The sequence below is a fragment of the Phoca vitulina genome, unplaced genomic scaffold (genome assembly GCF_004348235.1).
Source record: "Phoca vitulina isolate PV1807 unplaced genomic scaffold, GSC_HSeal_1.0 scaffold36, whole genome shotgun sequence".
Classification (NCBI taxonomy): Eukaryota; Metazoa; Chordata; class Mammalia; order Carnivora; family Phocidae; genus Phoca; species Phoca vitulina.
In genome coordinates, this window is record NW_022589739.1 from 12,148,473 (window position 1) to 12,169,163 (window position 20,691).

The 20,691-nt window shown below is 40.9% G+C and overlaps 2 protein-coding genes across 6 annotated transcripts in view; one reads left to right on the forward strand and one right to left on the reverse strand.

Annotated features, from left to right (window-relative positions):
• The window catches only part of NUP98 (nucleoporin 98 and 96 precursor), a 122,080-nt gene that overhangs the window by 3,328 nt on the left and 98,061 nt on the right, over positions 1-20,691 (forward strand). For 4 of the 5 annotated variants that reach the window (XM_032426811.1, XM_032426815.1, XM_032426816.1 and 1 more), the window contains exons 2-5: positions 14,955-15,058; positions 16,627-16,728; positions 16,838-17,014; positions 19,567-19,706. In XM_032426811.1, coding sequence (XP_032282702.1) covers positions 14,983-15,058; positions 16,627-16,728; positions 16,838-17,014; positions 19,567-19,706 — 495 coding nt within the window. In that variant the 5' untranslated portion in view covers positions 14,955-14,982. Of the gene's footprint in view, positions 1-13,487; positions 13,646-14,954; positions 15,059-16,626; positions 16,729-16,837; positions 17,015-19,566; positions 19,707-20,691 lie in introns of all 5 variants that reach the window. The other variant, XM_032426812.1, reaches the window with a different exon arrangement.
• LOC116646224 (40S ribosomal protein S10-like) lies at positions 8,560-9,123 on the reverse strand. The gene has a single exon (XM_032426817.1). The coding sequence runs from the start codon at positions 9,091-9,093 to the stop codon at positions 8,578-8,580; it is 516 nt and encodes a 171-aa protein (XP_032282708.1). The 5' UTR covers positions 9,094-9,123; the 3' UTR covers positions 8,560-8,577.

Consider the following 20,691-nt stretch of genomic DNA (forward strand, 5'->3'; position numbering starts at 1 on the left):
ACCGACTGAGTCACCCAGGTGCCCCTAATAAATTGCATCTTGATAAAGTGTCCTTTAAAGTTATCAAAATCTGGAATTGTTTCAGGAAGCTGAAAAGCTAAGAGTCCTAGAGTCTCTTTTATTTTTGTGGTAGCCTCCCTTTCTCTGGGATAGAAATCAAGGTCTTGTTTGAAAGGGGATAGGCCATTGGGAAAATAAAGCAATATTTATTTCTCTTTTTGTGGAAGAGGGCAAAAAGAGTTTGTAGTTGAATTGATGTAATTAAATGTGGTGCTGTGGGATTCCATTATCTTTCCATTTCACTGATACAGTTATATGCATTGATCGGAGTCTTGTCCCATTGTACTGACACTGCGAATTGTCACATTGAAGAGTTTGTACTTAATTCAGCGTAATTGCAGTTTTATAGTAGAGAAATAAAAATTATTAAAATACAGCTCTAATTAGCTAAGTCTGATACAGTGAGTTTAAGCTGGTGGGTAGTAGGGTAAATTGGAAGATGTGAAACTCGAGTCTGGCAGATGAATTAGAAGACTATAACAATAGTCTAGTATAGCAGTTGTCAAAATTTGAGGTCTTTGGACTCCTTTATACTTTTAAAAATTATTGATTCCAGACAGCTTTTGTTATGTGGGTTATATCTACTCATATTTACTATACTAGCAATTAAAGTTTTAAAAGATAATATTGACTTAAAAAATAATAAACTCATTTGTTAATATAACAATTTTATGAAAAATTGCTAAAAAATTTAGTGACAAGGGTGGTGGCGTTTTACATGTTTGTAAATCTCTTTGATGTCTGGCTTAGTAGGAGATCACTGGACTTGCAGATCTTTTGCATTCACAGTTGATAAGTTGTTTTGGTTGAAGTATGGGAAAAAATCCCAGCCTCATACAGATAAGTAGATGGAAGAGAGGAATTTTTTTTTTTTAAGATTTTATTTATTTATTTGACAGAGAGAGAGATAGCCAGAGCAGGAACACAAGCAGGGGGAGTGGGAGAGGGAGAAGCAGGCTTCCCGTGGAGCAGGGAGCCCTATGCGATGCAGGCCTCGATCCCAGAACCCTGGGATCATGACTTGAGCCGAAGCAGATGCTTAACTGAATGAACCACCCAGGCGCCCCAAAAAGAGGAATGTTTTAATAACCTTTTCAAATAATTATAGATATTCTCCTTTGACACTACACTCAAACATTTCTTTCTTTTTTTTTTTAAAGATTTTATTTATTTTGACAGAGACACAGCGAGAGAGGGAACACAAGCATGGGGAGTGGGAGAGGGAGAAGCAGGCTTCCCGTGGAGCAAGGAGCCTGATCCAGGGCTCGATCCCAGGACCCTGGGATCATGACCTGAGCCGAAGGCAGGCACTTAACAACTGAGCCACTCAGGCGCCCCTACACTCAAACGTTTCTAAAAATTTGTTGCAATGTGGAATCTGAAGCCATATTATTAAAGATTTTATTTATTTGAGAGAGAGCGCACGCACGCACAGAGCAGGAGGGAGGGAGAGAGGGAGAAGCAGATTCCCCGCTGAGCAGGGAGCCCGATGCAGAACTCCATGCGGAATTCAGGGGATCCCAGGACTCTGGGATCAAGACCGGAGCTGAAGCAGAGGCTTAAGTGAATGAGCCACCCAGGCGCCCTGAAGCCATATTCTTGAACTTAGTCCGGTGTTACATTAAAATTCATTGGTTTGTCTTGCACTTTGAATGGATATTTACTCATGCATGATTTTATGACATCATACATTGGTTGTTTAGAAATCATTGGTTCACTGGGTTATGTAGCTCTTCCCAATGTTGACAGATTTAATTATACAGTTGTTAACATTTTCACCCATCTCATCAGATAAGTCTTTTGAGAATGAGCTGACAAGGGGCGCCTGGGTGGCTCAGTCGTTAAGCATCTGCCTTCGGCTCAGGTCATGATCCCAGGGTCCTGGGATCAAGCCCCACATCGGGCTCCCTGCTCGGCGGGGAGCCTGCTTCTCGCACTCCCACTCCTCCTGCTTGTGTTCCCTCTCTCGCTATGTCTCTATCTGTCAAATAAATAAAATCCTTTAAAAAAGAATGATCTGACAAGCTCATAGTGGCAGACATAATTCTAATTTTCATTTCAAATCTGAATAACCATAGTTTTGTCATTTATTCTCTGAAGTAAAAATGGTGTTCCATGAAAAATCAGCTGGTTCAGCCTTCTACTAAGGTAATCACACGGGTGTTATTCTTTGACATAGCCCTTGTATTTCCATATACAGAAGTGCTTTTGAGTAGTTCCCATTTCATCTCAAACAATAATCACAGAATATTTAAAAAATGTGTACTGAAATGTCAAGAATTAATACAATCGCTAATTTTTACAACTTCATCAAAGGCATTCAAGTGAAAGTGTATTTTTTGTGTGTGCTGTGTGTGGCAGTGAAGAATTCAGTGACTGTTTTATAGTTTGGGTCATTGTCCTGATTCATGCTCAGGGTCCAGCAGTTTTATACACCATTGCTTTTGCCACCCCAGTGCTGAGGTTAGTACAGTTAAAAAAAAAAAAAAAAAGGTAAATAATGTCTTAGTATTATTATGAAAATAGTTTTGACTTCATGGACACCCTGGAAGAGGATTCAAGGACTTTAGGGGCCTTCAGACCTCACTTTCAGAATCACTAGGAAGGACAATGATTTTTCACATTGGTTCTTTGAAAGCACTCAGCTGGTAGGGTTCTACTGCACCTATTCCTCTTTACTTCAGCCAGAGCAGCTTCTGCTTATGTCTGTTTTATGTGTTGGGTTCCGTAGCTAAAAATATTTGAAAACCACTAATTAAGGGAAGAAAGAATTGACTGAATTAGGACTCTTGTTCAGGAAGGGAACAGTTCAATCCTTCATGAATGCATGTTGCACTCACTCATCACTTCATACCTTATTTATTTCCACATGCTCCTTTGACAGAGACCTGTGGTATCTACACACCTAAGCTTTTTTTTTTAAGATTTTATTTATTCATTTGAGACAGAGAGATACAGAGAGAGAGAACACAAGCAGGGGGAGCAGCAGAGGGAGAGGGAGAAGCAGACTCCCTGCTGAGCAGGGAGCCTGACGCGGGGCTCAATCCCAGGACCCTGGGATCATGACCTGAGCAGAAGGCAGACGCTTAACCATCTGAGCCACACAGGTGCCCCCACACCTAAGCTTTCTTGGTGGACTAAGCTTCTTAAGAAATAGGTGAATGGATTTGTAGATTAAAGGTGACTTGCTGAGAATCAGACTAGGGATGTGAGATGAGTGGAAGAGAATGAATGATCAGAGTGACCTCAGTGTGTGTATGGAGTGGGTGTTTGTTTTTGTTGTTTACAGTGGTATTTTATGGTTGTATTAAATGGTCAGTAGAGGACATTGAAGTATTGGGAAATCATTTTATGTATGGTGTTCTAGCTAGGCATTGAGCAGTCAAGGCTTAGAGCGAGGGAAAATTAATGTACATTTTTCTAACTAAAAATATTGTAAAAATATTTGTTGAAAAGCTAAACAAAAACCTGCTTTTGGGTGTAGAGATTACTTTAAAAAATTTTAAAATCTTTAAAAACAAACAAACCTTTTGAGGAGCTGTAGTTTGAGGCATCTTTGTCCTTCAGTGTAGGCCGGAAAATCCCTGTTGTTCAATTGTAGACATAGAGGTTTAAGAGGTTGAATATCATGACAAGTACAGTTACACAGTAGCAAATGGCAGGGTTTCTTAAATTCCTTTTTAACTTTTTATTTTGAGTTAATTTTAGATTTACAGAGAATTGCAAAGATAGTAAGTGGTGGAGAGTTTTAAATACAGATTTGTCTTACTCCAAAGTTGATGTGCTCTTTTCACTACTTCTGTTTGTCAAATGAAGATTATGTTAAGGGAATGAAAATATTGCTCAGCACTGTGAGGAAAGGAGCTCTATTAAATAATATAGATTATTTTAAATTAATTTACACCCTAATGGAAGAAATTGAGCAAAATCCAGATGCTTTTTACCAGAGCAGCAAACAGTTCATACACTCAAGTGGCAGGTATGACAACAAATATATTGCATAACTAAAAGCAGCTGGGAGGCATTAGTTTACGTAATCAGGTTTGGAAAGGGGGAGGGGAAGGGGATGTGTTTTTATACTGATAAAGAGTCTGAAGGGTCTAATCTGGGACAGTTGTGGAATAGTGAGGCTTGAACGGCAATTTTTATTTTTTATTTTTTTAAGATTTTATCTATCTATTTGGGGTAGAGAGCATGAGAGGGGAGAGGGTCAGAGGGAGAAGCAGACTCCCTGCTGAGCAGGAGCCCAATGTGGGACTCAACCCTGGGACTCCAGGATCATGACCCGAGCCGAAGGCATTCGCTTAACCAGCTAAGCCACCCAGGTGCCCCTTATTTTTTATGTTTGTTTATTTTTTTATTTTTTAGTAATCTCTGCACCCAGTGTGGGGCTTAAACTTACAACCTCGAGATCAAGAGTCGTATGCTGTACCCAGGTGCCCCAGCAATTTTTCTTTTCCTTTTTTTTAAGAGTTGATTTATTATTGGGGCACCTGGGTGGCTTGATCGGTTAAGCGTCTGCCTTAAGCTCAGGTTGTGATCCCAGAGTCCTGGGATCGAGCCCCACGTTGGGCTCCCTGCTTCTCCCTCTCCTCCCTGCTCCTGCTCTCTCTTGCTATCTCCCTCTCTCTCAAATAAATAAATAAATAAATAAAATCTTTAAAAAAAACAGAGAGGGAGAAGCAGGGAGCCCAATGCGGGGCTCGATCCCAGGAGCCTGGCATCATGATCTGAGCCAAAGGCAGACGCTTAACCGACTGAACCACCCAGGTGCCCCAAGATTTTATTTTTTTATGTAATTGTTACACCCACCTTGGAGCTCAGACTTACAACTCCAAGATCCAAGAGTCACATACTCCACCAACTGACCCAGCCAGGTGCCCCTGAACAGCAATTTTTAGAAAGAAAAAGGGGCGCCTGGGTATCCCGGCTCAGTGGGGAGCCTGCTTCTCCCTCTCCCTCTGCTGCTCCCCCTGCTTGTGCTCTGTCACTCTCTCTGTCAAATAAATAAAATAAAAATCTTTAAAAAGCAAAAAAAAAAAAGGGATATAGTTTTTAGAGCAAAGCAAATGTTCTAACAAAGGGAGTGGCTTGATTTGGGATTGATCATAGGAAGGATACAGTAAAACAAGAGGATAGCAGGTGGTTTTGCTGGGATGTGATATTAGGTGATTAAGACTAAGCTAACTTCTTGGAATTCTGCCTAACTCTCCCATAAGCTAACTTCTTGGAATTCTTCCTAACTCTCCCACCCTCTTCTTTTTTTTTTTTTAATTTTTTTATTGTTATGTTAATCCCCATACATTACATCATTAGTTTTAGATATAGTGTTCCATGATTCATTGTTTGTGCATAACACCCAGTGCTCCATGCAGAACGTGCCCTCCTCAATACCCATCACCAGGCTAACCCATCCTCCCACCCCCCTTCCCACCCTCTTCTATTCAAGGCAAAAATCAACAGTTATTTTTCCATTCAGTTTAACTGTGGATGATAATTCCTGCCTATTCTAGTATTTTTGTGAAGATTAGATGAGAGGATATATGAAGTACTTTGTAAATTTGGGAAGTACTAGTTCATTAATCTAACAATTATTTATTGTTTTGCTCTTTACTGAGTTTGATACAAAGGAATTCAGTGAAGTGGAGAGGAAAATACTTCCCAGTTGTGTAACTTTCTATTGTCAGAGAGCAGCAAGCTTGCTTAGTCATTCAGATAGTGCTTAAAGTTGGCAATTGCTGGGTTGTTACCATGTTTCAGGGTCTCTCCACCACTTTTCATTGTCATTGTTTGTCATTGTTCCCAGAGTTCACAAAACGCACAAAAGTTGGATGTATATCAGTTTATTAAGCTTCATTTGGGATAGTTGGGGAATACTGGACTACTGATGTCTGTTATTAAGGCTAAGGCTACCTCTTTTTCTTGTATCTGACAGTTGTTTTTTTTTTTTTTTTTTTGAAGACTTTATTTATTTGACAGAGGGAGACACAGCGAGAGGGAACACAAGCAGGGGGAATGGGAGAGGGAGAAGCAGGCTTCCTGCCGAGCAGGGACCCCGATGCGGGGCTCGATCCCAGGACCCCGGGACCATGACCTGAGCCGAAGGCAGACGCTTAACAACTGAGCCACCCAGTCACCCCAGTTTTTTTTTGTCTTTTTTTTTACGATTTTATTTATCCATTTGAGAGAGAGAGAGCTTGCAAGGTGGGGGGGAGGGGCAAAGGGAGAGGGAGAAGCAGACTCACTGGTGAACTGGGAGCCTGTTGCGGTCTCGGGGCTCCATCCCAGGACCCCGAGATCACGACCCGAGCCAAAGTCAGATGCTCAACTGACTGAGCCACCCAGGCAGCCCCCTTGTATCTGACCGTCTGAATTACTAATTAGAAGATTGAGCACAGGGACCCCTGAGTGGCTCAGTGGGTTAAGTGCCTGACTCTTTTTTTTTTTTTTTTTTAAGATTTTATTTATTTATTTGAGAGAGAGAGAGAGGGAGAGCACATGAGGGGGGGAGGGTCAGAGGGAGAAGCAGACTCCCCGCCGAGCAGGGAGCCCGATGCGGGACTCGATCCCGGGACTCCAGGATCATGACCTGAGCCGAAGGCAGTCGCTCAACCAACTGAGCCACCCAGGCGCCCTAAGTGCCTGACTCTTGATTTGATCTCAGCTCAGGTCTTGATCTCAGGGCGGTGAGTTTTGTTTTTTTTTTTTTTTTAAAGATTTTATTTATTTATTTGACAGAGAGAGACACAGCGAGAGAGGGAACACAAGCAGGGGGAGTGGGAGAGGGAGAAGCAGGCTTCCCGCCGAGCCGGGAGCCCGATGCGGGGCTCGATCCCAGGACCCTGGGATCATGACCTGAGCCGAAGGCAGACGCTTAACGACTGAGCCACCTAGGCGCCCCAGGGTGGTGAGTTTAAGCCATATTGGGCTCCACGCTGGGTGTGGAGCCTACGTAAAAAGAAGATCAGCACAAAGAACAAAGTAAATTATTTAAGGGCATTGTCTCTTCCTGTATAGGACTATTTCATTTTAATTTTTTCTTTCTTAATATGTCTTACAAAAAAAAAAATTTTGCAGTGAGTATAAGTACATCCATCCATAAAGAAAGTGGTTAATCTTTTCAGGAAAATTCATCTAGACCACATAAATTGTCATTCCGTAAGAGTGAGCAGTTACCTTTCTGATGATTAGAACTGTCATGTTTGCCAGAGAAGTGTCTCTTTCCCCTGATAGTGCTGGATTAATACTGCCAAATTTTGGTTTTATAGCCTTCTTATTTTTTTTTTTAAAGATTTTATTTATTTGACAGAGCACAAGCAGGGGGGGAGAGAGAGGGAGAAGCAGGCTCCCTGCTGAGCAAGGAGCCCGATGCGGGACTCGATCCCAGGACCCTGGAATCATGACCCGGGCCTAAGGCAGCAGCTTAACCGACTGAGCCACCCAGGCATCCCTATAGCTTTCTTATTTATAGTGAATGTAAAGTCATTTTTCCTTTTAGTTGTCAGCGTTCTTTCTCTAGGAGTTCTGGGCTCTCTACGCACAGCTAATAGTCAAAAGTAGCTTTGTGATCATGCTCAATTTCACCATTTGTATAATAGGGATCAAAATACCTACCTCTTTGGATTCTTGGAGGTTTATATGAGATAATTTGTAAAATGTACTTAGGCCAGTGCCTGGGACACAGTAAGAATTCAAATGTTAGCTAGTATTTCCGTTTGGGCCAGGTTAATATGTTTAAAAGGATAAAGACTTGAATGTATGATATGCCTTTAAACTTTTTTTTTTGATATGCCTTTGAACTTGAATAGATTTAGAAGTTCCACACATAGCAATCTCTAGGATTACTCCCCCCCCTTTTTTTTTTAAGAGAGGGGGGGAGATCGCTAGCATGAGGGGGGTGGGGCAGAGGGAGAGAATCTTTTTTTTTTTTTTTTTAAAGATTATTTATTTATTTGACAGAGAGAGACACAGCGAGAGCAGGAACACAAGCAGGGGGAGTGGGAGAGGGAGAAGCAGGCCTCCCGCGGAGCAGGGAGCCCGACGCGGGGCTCGATCCCAGGACCCCGGGATCATGACCCGAGCCGAAGGCAGACGCCCAACGACTGAGCCACCCAGGCGCCCCTCTTTTTTTTTTTTTTTTTTTTTAAGATTTTATTTATTTATTTGACAGAGACACAGAGAGAGGGAACACAAGCAGGGAGAGTGGGAGAGGGAGAAGCAGGCTTCCCGCGGAGAGGGAGAAGCAGGCTTCCCGCGGAGTGGGGAGCCCGATGCGGGGCTCGATCCCAGGACCCTGGGATCATGACCTGAGCCGAAGGCAGTCGCTTAACGACTGAGCCACCCAGGCGCCCTGGGAGAGAGAGAATCTTAAGCAGGCTCCGTGCCCAACACAGAGCCAGACGCAGGGCTCAATCTCACAACCCCAAATCGTGACTGAGCCAAAATCAAGAGTCACGTGCTCTACCAACTGAGCTAGCCAGGCGCCCCTACCTTTTTTTTTTTTTTCTGGCTACAAATTTATTCAACACAAAACATCTCCAACTTTACTGAGGTGGCATGTCCACGACCAAATCCGCCTCTAAACTGGAACTCAGTTGCTGACCCAGCCCCGGCCTCAGCTTTCTTGTCGGCACCAGGGGGCACAGCGCTTTCTCTGTAGGTGTCTCTTTCAGTTTCCCCTCGTGTGAGTCTTGCAGGTCGCTCTCCCTCTAGACCTTTGGGCCGTGGTCGGCCAGTCTCAGGGTGGCTGCGGCGCAGAGTGGCAGGCACAATCTCGGGGGGCAGGTGGAGGTAATCACGGAGATACTGGATGCCCTCGTTGGTAAGGTACCAGTAGAAATGTCTCCAGGCAAACTGTTCCTTTACGTAGCCTCGTGATTTGAGAGACTGCATGGCCTTCATGACGTGAAGGTTGGGCACATTCTTGTCTGCCAGCTCAGAGTGTTTGGGCATGTGGACATCCTTGGCCACCATCACTCCCTCCTTGAAAAGGAGTTCATAAATGACAATTTGGTTCTTCTTGGGCATCAACATCTCGGCGGCTGCTATGTCTGGGGCCGGGGCTGGAAAGCTTTTTTTTTTTTTAAATAGAAAAATAGTGCAGATTATCTGCATCCTCTAGATCTTTTTTGTTGTTGTTGCTGGTAATAGAAGAAATAAACATGATGGAAAAGTTTGGGTCCTCTGAATTCTTTGTCCCAGATACCATTTACCTGCCTTTCTCCAGAGGCCACCACTTTCATGTATTTCTTCTAGTCTCCCTTTTTACTCTTACTATGAATAAGAGTGTATTTTTTTTTCTGTTTTACATAATCTGCCAAATGTATCTTTTTGCAGTTTGCTTTTTTTCATTAAACATCTTTTACTTGAAATAACTCTCTAGGATAACTTTGTCCAAATATTCTGGTGGTGTCCTATTCTTGATACCGTATCCTGGCTACATATGTAGCAGAGTGCTCTGGTTTACTTCTGTAGTTGGATAATTTAAGGTTAATGACATCTACCTAATGAACTAATAAGTTCATTTATTATATGCTTATCATATGAGGGAAGCTGAGCTTTGGTGTTAAAATACAAGGCCAGATAGGATAAGTACACAAATACCCATTCTTACCTGTGTACCTTATTTATCCTGGTGCTTATTTCCTCTCTTGTCTTTCTAGTCCCCCAAGGTCCAGTTCACATTCTAAATCCCCACAGATTTTTCCTCATATTTCCTATTCACATTCTGACCTACATTTGACTTCCTGTTGTGCTTCCTGGCGCTTACTGCTCTTCCAGTTTTAAATGTATGGGTCCTTCCTCTGGTTATATCAGAAGTTACAAACTCAAACTCAAAATGTTTTTCTGACCTAGCCCTATTTTAAATGTTATGAGCTAGTTTGAGATAATATATATGCATTCATAAACATTTCTGCGTACATGCATACATATTTATGTGAAATAGACCATATATATAACAAACCAAACAACTGTTTGCTGGTTGTATCCAGCCATTTTGTGATCTCTTCCTTTTTGCAACCTCTTAAATGACAAGTTCTACCAAGAATCTTCCCTTTCATGGTTTCCTTTTGTTCTGAGAATTCATCACACTTGATTTTAAGTTAGAAGTTACTTCTAAAATACATTGATCATACAGCCTTTGTTTAAAAAGCACATTAGTGGTTATTGTCATTAGTTTAGAAAATGAGTACACTTGACCCTCCAACAACAAGGGTTTGAACTGCACATGTCCACTTACACATGGAATTGTTTCAATAAATACGGTACAGCACTATATATGTATTTTCTTTATGACCTTCTTAATAATATTTCTTTTCTGTAACTTACTTTACTGTAATGCAGTGCATAATGTACATAACATACAAAATATGTGTTAATCAACTATTTATGTTATTGGTAAGGCTTCTAGTCAACAGTGGGTTATTAGGTACTTAAGTTTTGGGGGCACCAGAAGTTCTAAAACCTGCATTGTTTAAAGGTCAACTGTATATGTTTCAGACCCTTTGTTAGTTTCTGGGATAGTAAACCAATGATACTGTCTCTATCCTGGAGAAGTTTATTGTGTATTGGGGAGGGTTGGAGGTTTCAAAGGTTGAGTTCCTTGGAAAGTAGACTCTGAATTAGAGAGAGTGTTGCATGAGTTTTGTTACAGAGTGCTTTGGGATCACCACCTTGGGAGAGAAGAGGAATGGGCTGAGGGAGAAATTGAGTTGTGATATTATCTTAATGAAGGCCTCAGCCAATCCTGTGGAGAATGTGAAGCTGGGAACACCCTTTAGAATTAGATTAAGTTGGGGTGAAGGGCCCTGATTTTGCATATGGACTACCCTAGGAAGAGGATATGACACTGAGTAAGGCAGCTCTTACAGTGGAGGCAGTTCTGAAGAGGATCAACAGCTGAGTGTTATCTTTTGGTAGTACTGCTCAGCAGCTGGGACTACAAATCCCAGGTATTTGGTATTATCACAGTGTCCACCATAAAGAGTCAGAGTCAAGATGAATACTTATAAACAAATCATGTGTTATGTAAGCTTGGAGGAATGACTGACTAATTGCTAGAAGGAGCTATGAAAGCTTATGGAAGGGATGACATTTGAGCTTGAGCTAGGTTTTTTGTTTTTTAAGATTTTATTTGAGAGAGAAAGCACATGTGCTCACATGAGCAGTGGAAGGAGCAGAGGGAGAGGGAGAGAATCTCAAGCAGACTCCACGCTGAGTGTGGAACCTGAGGCAGTGCTCAATCTCATGACCCTGAGATTAGGACCTGAACCAAAACCAAGAGGGATGTCAACTGACTGAGCCATCCAGGCACCCACTGAGCTAGGTTTTGAAGAATGAATTAGTAGGTTTAGAAAGGGAAAGTCTAGTGAATGGGACATTTTTCATTGAGTCACTGACATTTCATAGCATACTCAAGAAAATGATTTGTTTGAAGGACAAAAGGTTAACTGTATTAGCCATTCTTTAATTTCTAGCAATTATGATAAAAATCATGAGGCTGTTTCCAAAATCCTAGTTTATTTCCATGGTGATAATTTTTTTTTTTAAACACTTAAATCCCAGTATGCTCAGGCTTAAGACTAAGCCAAGCTCATCATGGCCAGATCCCCAAAAAGATAGGCTGAGCTTGAGTGAGACGCTTTTTTTCCAGGAGTCCAAATTGGATTTGGTCCCTGCGTTGTCCCTTGTTCTTGGGTCTGGAACAGATGAAATGAATTTCCTTAATACTAAGCATGTTCTTGTTTGTTGCTTAGTATGTTCCCTCCTAGGATTGAGGGTGTCCATGGGAAGTCAGAAGATAGATTAAACTGGGGCTCTACCACTTATTACTTCTTTGACCTTGGGAAACTCGGTAAACACTTGATCCTGTTTTCTCATCCTTAAAATACAGTGATGCATAATATCATCATTTTGGGATTGTGGGATAATGTATAAGAGGTTATAAACAGGTGTTTCCTAGGATATTTTATTACTAAAAATCCCTTTGTGAAATATGTGTGATGTTAGGTTTTTATGTTAGGATAAGATTTTTAAATTTTTTACATTTTTATGTTTCTTAAGATTTTATTTGAGAGAGAGAGAGAGAGCACGAGCAGGGGAAGAGCAGAGGGAGAGGGACAAGCAGACTCTGATGAGCACGGAGCCCGATGGGGGGCTTGATCTCATGACCCTGAGATCATGACCTGAGCCGAAATCAAGAGTCAGATACTTAACCGACTGAGCCACCCAGGCACTCCAGGATAAGATTTAAAAAAAAAGATTCTTTATGTATCTTAATGTGCACCCCAGAGAGAACAGGGGGAGGGGCAGAGGGAGAGAGGGAATCTCAAGCTAACTTCTCGCTAACTGGGGACCCCAGCATGGGGCTCCATCTCACGACCCATGAGATCATTACCTGAGCCGAGATCAATAGTTGGACGCTCAATTGACTGAGCCACCCAAGCGCCCCTGTTAGGATAAGAATATTAAGAAGCAAATTTTGATTGTTAGGAGCTATGGATTTGGTCTGTAGAACCTAGTGCCCAAATTAACTCTAAAATCTTCAATATAAGGATGACTGTCACAGAGAAAAAACTATTACTTACTTCTGAATCCTGATATATCTGCTGTATAGATGTCAGATGTACATGAACAGATTGCTGGTTGTGGGGATTTAGAATAAGAAAATGGATGGCAAATTTAGTGTAATAACTATTACTCCTCAGTTTTTGCTGTGCTGATGATGGGTCAAAAAATGTAGTCAACAGAGAGTGAAGTGGATGTGATGGGGCTGTGACTCAAGACAGCAGTATGAGAGAGATTGCAGTCAAAATGAAATGGTCTAGACATCTAACCCCTAGCACAACTGTCATTCCAAATGAACTGTTGAAAAACAAATACATAGATAGAGCCACAAAGGTCTAGACTTCTGTTAAGTATTTCCAAGAATATTTTCCCTGGAAAGGAGAGTCACCAGTTAATAGGGTAAAGGCTCGGTCTGTACACTTTGTGACACCTGTTAAATTGAGAAGGCAGGAAACTTCAAGCAGATCTCATTACTAAAAGAGAAATGATGTTTATGTGAAATATAGCCTCTGGTTCCAAGAGAATGCATTAGAGTCACTTGAAGAAGAGCCTTTCAAAATACAAATGTCTACATCCCAATCCTGGACATTTTGGTCCTCATTTCTAGAATGGGACCTGGGGGGTTTTATTTTTGAAAAGCTTGCTAGCTAATTCTGATATGGCTCTCTTGAACCACTGGTTTCAGTGAGCTTTGTTTAATTGGAATTATTAAATTCCCGGATGTTGGGATAAAGAACTAAGTGTTGGAATTTTTTCCTGGGGGGAGTTTAGGGGACAGAATGTTGATTTTTGTAAAACCATTAGGTATTTAGGGACAGGTTCATCTTTTCCAATGCTGCACAAAATGTTTTGGTTATTAGAATAACTGGAAGTACTGAAGGAACACTAGAACATTGTGGGGAGCACCTCTAAGTGTTTAATTCTATTATATGAATGAGGTATGATATTACTAGAAGAAAAAACTGTTCCATCAATGTGTATATAATAGAAAAATCATCCTACCTGTCACAAAATCCAGGTAAGTATGATTGGCTATTTTCTGAGATTTTTATCTATCTATTTATTTATTTATTTTTAAGATTTTATTTATTTGACACAGAGAGACACACAGGGAGAGGGAACACAAGCAGGGGGAGTGGGAGAGGGAGAAGCAGGCTTCCCGCTGAGCAGAGAGCCCGATGCGGGGCTTGGTCCCAGGACCCTGGGATCATGACCTGAGCCAAAGGCAGACGCTCGTAACTGAGCCACCTAGGCGCCCCCTGAGATTTTTATTAAAAGTACATAGTTTACTCAGTGGTCTGCTAGCTTAGTGGTAGCAGATACCTTAAGTTTAAGGAAAATTTATCAGAGGGACAGTGTTTACTTTTGAATAGACTAACTTTTTTTAATGCAAATCTGGGGAGGGGCGGAAACCAAACTTTTGTACTTGTTGGAACACTTTGGTCCAACTCATTAAGTGCCTGGTTTAGATACTGGAGAGGAATCATTCATATGAGGTGGGGGATTTTCACCAAAGATTTTCTGTAATGTTCCCAGACAAAGATAGGTAAGTAGGGGACCGTAAAGAATGGTTTTAAGAAATAATCTCAAAGAGAATGTCAGGGCACCAGAATCTCAGATTTGGAGATGGTAGGAGGGACATGCATAGTTTAAAGAACATTTAATATTACAACATTTTATATACCCCCCCAAATAGGGCAGAAAAAGTTTTTATAATGCAAAATACAGAAAATAAAGCCTGACAAAAATTTTAACTTCTCAGGTGGTTGTGATAACAGAATATCATTGTAATTTTTTTTTAAAGATTTTTAAAATTTATTTATTTGACAGAGACACAGTGAGAGAGGGAACACAAGCAGGGGGAGTGGGAGAGGGAGAAGCAGGCTCCCTGCTGAGCAGGGAGCCCGATGCGGGGCTCGATCCCAGGACCCTGGGACCATGACCCGAACTGAAGGCAGACGCTCACCGCCTGAGCCACCCAAGCGCCCTTTCATTGTAATTTTTAATGGGTATTGTGGATAACCTCTTAGATCTGGCATAGTGGACCCAAAATCTTCATTAAAAGGGAACTTAAAAAAACAAAACAAAACATTGTTTTAAATAAGGGATGATTGTTGGTGGGATATGAAGTTTAACCTTAAATTATGGTACTAATAATTCAGCTCAATTTTAGAAGGTCTTTTATTATATAGAGTTTTAGGATATTGAATGAGAGTGAACATTATGCTATAGTTTGGATGGGACTAAACTTGTACAATGACATTTTTTGAAAGAATTACATTGTATTCTGTGGTCCTTAAAAAGGTGATAATTTTTTCTTCTTTCAGCTTGCTGAAGCAAAGACTCATTTTGAAGATGTTTAATAAGTCATTTGGAACACCCTTTGGGGGTGGCACTGGTGGCTTTGGCACAACTTCAACATTTGGGCAGAGTAAGTTTTACAAAAGAACAAAAGAAGGGGAAAAACTTAAGCTATTCTTATTAAGAACAAATCCATTCTGATGGCTGAAATAAAAAACACAAATAACAGGTGCTGGCGAGGATGTGGAGAAAAAGGAACTTCCTTTCCCACTGTTGGTGGAAATGCAGACTGGTACAGCCACTGTGGAAAACAGTGTGGAGGTTCCTCAGAAATTAAAAAATAGAATTAGCGTACAATCCAGTAATTCCACTACTGCTTATTTACCCAAAGAAAACCAAAATGCTAATTCAAAAAGATACATGCACCCCTGTGTTTATTGCAGCATTATTTGCAAGAGCCAAGATATGGCAACAACCCGAGTGTCCATAGACTGATGAATGGATAAAGATGTGGTATATATACAATGGAATATTACTCATAAAGAGTGAGATCTTGCCATTTGTAGCAACATGGTTGGATCTAGAGGGTATAATGCTAAGTGAAATAAGTCAGAGAAAGACAAATACCATGATTCCACTTATATGTGGAACTTAAGAAACAAAACAGATGAAGAAAAAAGAGACCAAAAAACAGACTCTTAAATACAGATTCTGAAACTAATGTAACACTGTGTGTTAATTATACTTGAATAAATAAATTTTAAAAAAAACCAAATCATTCTGATAGCTTCAGATAGGAATTTTATTCATACTTTGGTCTTATAACAAATTCTCTTTGATCAATGACCGGATAAGATCTTGTTAGAATTTTCTAAGAAAATAGAAATAGTTTGGAGTTTTCATGGTTTTTTGATCATTCGTAGAAGGTACTTGAAATACCTTTTTATTTTTTTAGAGCATACACATGAGCCCGGGGGGTGGGGGGGAGAGGGGCAGAGAGAGAAAAAAAATTTTTTTTTTTAAGATTTTATTTGAGAGAGAGAGGGCACAAGATGCAGGGGTGGGGGCAGAGGGAGAGGGAGAAGTAGATTCCCTGCTGAGCAGGGAGTCCGACAAGGGGCTCGATCCCAGGACCCTGAGATCATGACCTGAGCCGAAGGCAGGCACTTAACGGCCTGAGCCACCCAGGCACCCCTTCCTTTTGTTGTTGTTGTTGTTGAACATATTTCCTGTCATAGAACTATGGAATTAGAATCTTGGTTGGAACCTGAACATGTGTATTCTGAAAAACCTTCCCAGGTCATTCTGATGTGCTCCCCTAAAGAAGGATCATTCATCCCAGTGACTCTGGAATGTATGATGCCTAGAGAGAATTTAACACTTTAATTTTGATGACTTGACTTTTGTCTGTAGCTCACAATCATTAGTTACCTTGGCACTCTTTTTTAACCTGTCGACATCTATAACTTTATTGAAAAGTCACACCTCTTCACTTTGTTTTTTTCTCCTGGGACAATGAATAAAATGTCTGGCTTAATTTTAACTCTGTAATTTATAGTCTGATGGAACTTTGAAAAAATTATTTTCAGATTAGACCAATGATCCTATTCAAACACAAAATGTTAAGAAATATTAAAATCCTTTTCATTAGGTCACCTGATTTAGATTTTATTTTGACCCTGGATTTTGCTTTTTCAGACACTGGCTTTGGCACTACTAGTGGAGGAGCATTTGGAACATCTGCATTTGGTTCTAGCAACAATACTGGAGGCCTGTTTGGAAATTCACAGACCAAACCAGGTAGGGGTTTTACTTGGAATACAGTTGGTTTATTTATAGCTGGTATAGGACTTCATTTAGTGGTTCCAATCCATCTATTTAACTGTTTTTTTCCTCTCCATCTATCCAGGAGGATTATTTGGTACTAATTCATTTAGTCAGCCAGCTACTTCCACAAGCACTGGCTTTGGGTTTGGCACATCAACAGGAACATCAAATAGCTTGTTTGGAACTGCAAGTACAGGGACCAGTCTCTTCTCATCCCAAAACAATGCCTTTGCGCAAAATAAACCAACTGGCTTTGGAAGTAAGTAGGACATCATTGGACTTTTGCGTCTAATAGTTTGGTTTGCTTATTGAATGTACTCCCTCTTTTTCTTTTTCCTGTGTTCATTTACCTCCTTTCTCCACCAGATGGCAAAAACACTGGGGAGAGGAAAACTTCAAAATGTATTTGAAAAGTTTAATAGGCTAGAAAGGAAGGGGCTATATCGCTCCAAGACTGGAAATCTAAGAAGCACTAGTATTCAAAGGATATGCAGAGGAAGAGGCTCCTGACATAGAATGACCAGAGAGTGGATGAAAAGCCAGGCCAGAGTAATGTCATAGGTGTTAAGAGAGGAGAATTTCAAGGAGGAATGCATGTAGTCAGCCATATTGTACTGCAGGGGCACCTTCTTCTTGCCTCTGTTTCACATTGGGTATAAGAGACTAAAGGAGGAATAACAGATACTAGATGTGACATGGTTACTCTTCCATTCCTTATCCGTGGCAGATGTTTTGTTGTTTTATTTAAGTGGGCTCGTGGAGCCCAACACAGGGCTTGAACTCACGACCCTGAGATCAAGACCTGAGCTGAAGTCAAGAGTTGGACACTTAACTGACTGAGCTACCCCAGGTGCCCCATAGCAGGTTTTTTTTTTTTAAGATTTTATTTATTTATTTGACAGAGAGAGACACAGCAAGAGAGGGAACACAAGCAGGGGAAGTGGGAGAGGGAGAAGCAGGCCTCCCGCTGAGCGGGGAGCCTGACGCTGAGCGGGGAGCCTGACGCGGGGCTTGATCCCAGGACCTTGGGATCATGACCTGAGCCGAAGGCAGACGCATAACGACTGAGCCACCCAGGCGCCCCAGCAGATGTTTTTAATAGGTGGTTTCTTTCTCTTTTAAGTTTAAATGTGGCCTGGGGATACTTCTCCACACAGTACTTTGAGGTAGCCACTACTAGTTGAACAGGTATGCCCTGTGAGTTGATACAGTCACAGCGCAAAAGCATAGCAGAATGAATAAGTTAGCCAGCTATCAATATTTCACAAAGGGAAAGTTGTGGGGGGGCACCTGGGTGGCTCAGTCGTTATGCGTCTGCCTGCAGCTCGGGTCATGATCCCAGGGTCCTGGGATCGAGCCCCACATCAGGCTCCCTGCTCTGCGGGAAGCCTGCTTCTCCCTCTCCCACTCCCTCTGCTTGTGTTCCCTCTCTCGCTGTGTCTCTCTCTGTCAAATAAATAAATAAAACCTTTAAAAAGGGGGTGGGGGAGTTGGGGGGTATTGAAATATTTAACCATAACAATGTAAAATGCAATCTAACATGCTAATTCAAAAGAGATGTGACTGTTTACTTGAAACCATACATTAGGACATTTTTTTTTTTAAAGATTTTATTTATTTGAGAGAGCGAGAATGAGAGAGAGAGAGCACATGAGAGGGGGGAGGGTCAGAGGAGAAGCAGACTCCCCGCTGAGAGGGAGCCCGATGGGGACTCGATCACGGGACTCCAGGATCATGACCCGAGCTGAAGGCATTCGCTTAACCAGCTGAGCCACCCAGGCGCCCCAGGACATGTTTTTAAAAAAGAAATAGTTGGCCAGTGTGAAATCCGATTCCTCTTAAATTGGTGATTAGGATGTCACTTACTATTAAATATTGGCAGATAACTTTATTGCTTACTGACATTTCTGCACCCTATGTATAACTTCTTGAGAAGTAATATCTCTCTTTGAAAAATATATTCCTTAGATAACAGTTAAATTCACTTTTTTTTAAAGATTTTATTTATATATTTATTTGAGAGAGAGAGAAAATGAGAGGGAGAGAGCACATGAGAAAGGGGGGAGGGTCAGAGGGAGAAACAGACTCCCTGCTGAGCAGGGAGCCCCATGCGGGACTCGTTCCCGGGACTCCAGGATGATGACCTTAGCTGAAGGCAGTCGCTTTACCAACTGAGCCATGCAGGCAGCCCCAGTTAAATTCACTTTTATGTAATTTTTTGAAATTCAGCTTTTTGGAAAAGTAAGGCAATCAGGATTTATTCTAAAAAATAATCAACATGCCTACTAATTTTTCTAAATTACTGGGCAAAATTTTATAATAATCTGTTTGGTTGCTCTAATAGGATCATTTTTATGTTTTGAACTTTTTGGTGTTGTATAGGTGTTTGTCTTAATGTATGTAAATAAAATATACTGTGACCCCTTTTGTTGAAGTCTGTTGTGATGTTTTCAGAAAGACAGGTTCATTCAGCATGGAGTCTTATCAAGAAAGGAGAAATGAGATAAAATTTATGATGAAATAGAGTACTATTTCTTTTCACTTGTCTTCCAGGTTTGCCCAACAAGAACTTTATAGACGCTTAGCTGACAAAGAGATTCAGATTTTGTTTTACTTCAAAGTTGGAAGCCTAGAATTATGTATGTGTCTGTATGAAGCAGGTTTGAAGGTACCTGGTCGGGAGATAGGAAAGATAGAAAATTTGAGGATGTGAAAGTAATGCTCCTATGGTGGCAAAGCCCAATTCCAAAATATCTTACAGATTCTTAAATTCTTAACTGTTGCCATCTCATTTTTCTTTCTAATTTACAGATTTTGGAACAAGTACTAGCAGTGGGGGACTTTTTGGTACTACAAATACAACCTCCAATCCTTTTGGTAGCACATCTGGCTCCCTCTTTGGGCCAAGTAGTTTTACAGCTGCTCCTACTGGGACCACTATTAAGTTTAATGTAAGTCTTTTCTTCCAGTCTTTGTGGAATATATTACTCTTCCATTTGTATATCTCTTTGCAGGATGAATGGTAAAATTTCTCCTTTTTCCAGTTATGCACAGTTTAGTCTCACTCTTCTTGAAAGATGTGTTAAGAACAAAATCTGTAAATATTTATATAGTAGGTGGGAAAGTCATGAAACATAAATCTTGATTATGTGTATTTGAATCATGCTCAGTCCACCCAAATTTATATTCACAAGGTTGATTACAATAGGTAATATGAGGTTGAACTTGTATTTACTGCATTCATAACTTGGCTCTGAATGATCAGCATTCCTTATAAAGGAATGAGGGAGCAAACTAAAAAAAATTATGAAAATAGGGCCTCTTTCAAGACAAAATCAGAGAGGGAGACAAACTATAAGAGACTCTTAATCATAGGAAACAAACTGAGGGTTGCTGGAGGGGAGGGGGATGAGAGGATGGGGTAACTGGGTGATGGACAGTAAGGAGGGCACATGATGTCATGAGCACTGGGTATTATATAAGACTGATGAATCACTGAACTCTACCATCTGAAACTAATAATACACTATATGTTAATTAATTGAATTTAAATTAAAAAAAGAGTCTTTAAAAAGAACAGGGCCTCTTTAAGGAGATATATGGAATAACTCATCAATATTCCGTGTTCCAATGAAAAATAAAACTTCTCTTGATGAAATGGCAAAATGGGGCAATAGAGTTTGATGTTTTCCTGGCTATTTTTTTTTTTTTTTTTTTTTTTTAAGATTTTATTTGGGGGCGCGTGGGTGGCTCAGTCGTTAAGCGTCTGCCTTCGGCTCAGGTCATGATCCCAGGGTCCTGGGATCGAGTCCCACATCGGGCTCCCTGCTCGGCGGGAAGCCTGCTTCTCCCTCTCCCACTCCCCCTGCTTGTGTTCCTGCTCTCGCTATCTCTCTCTCTGTCAAATAAATAAATAAAATCTTTAAAAAAAAAAAA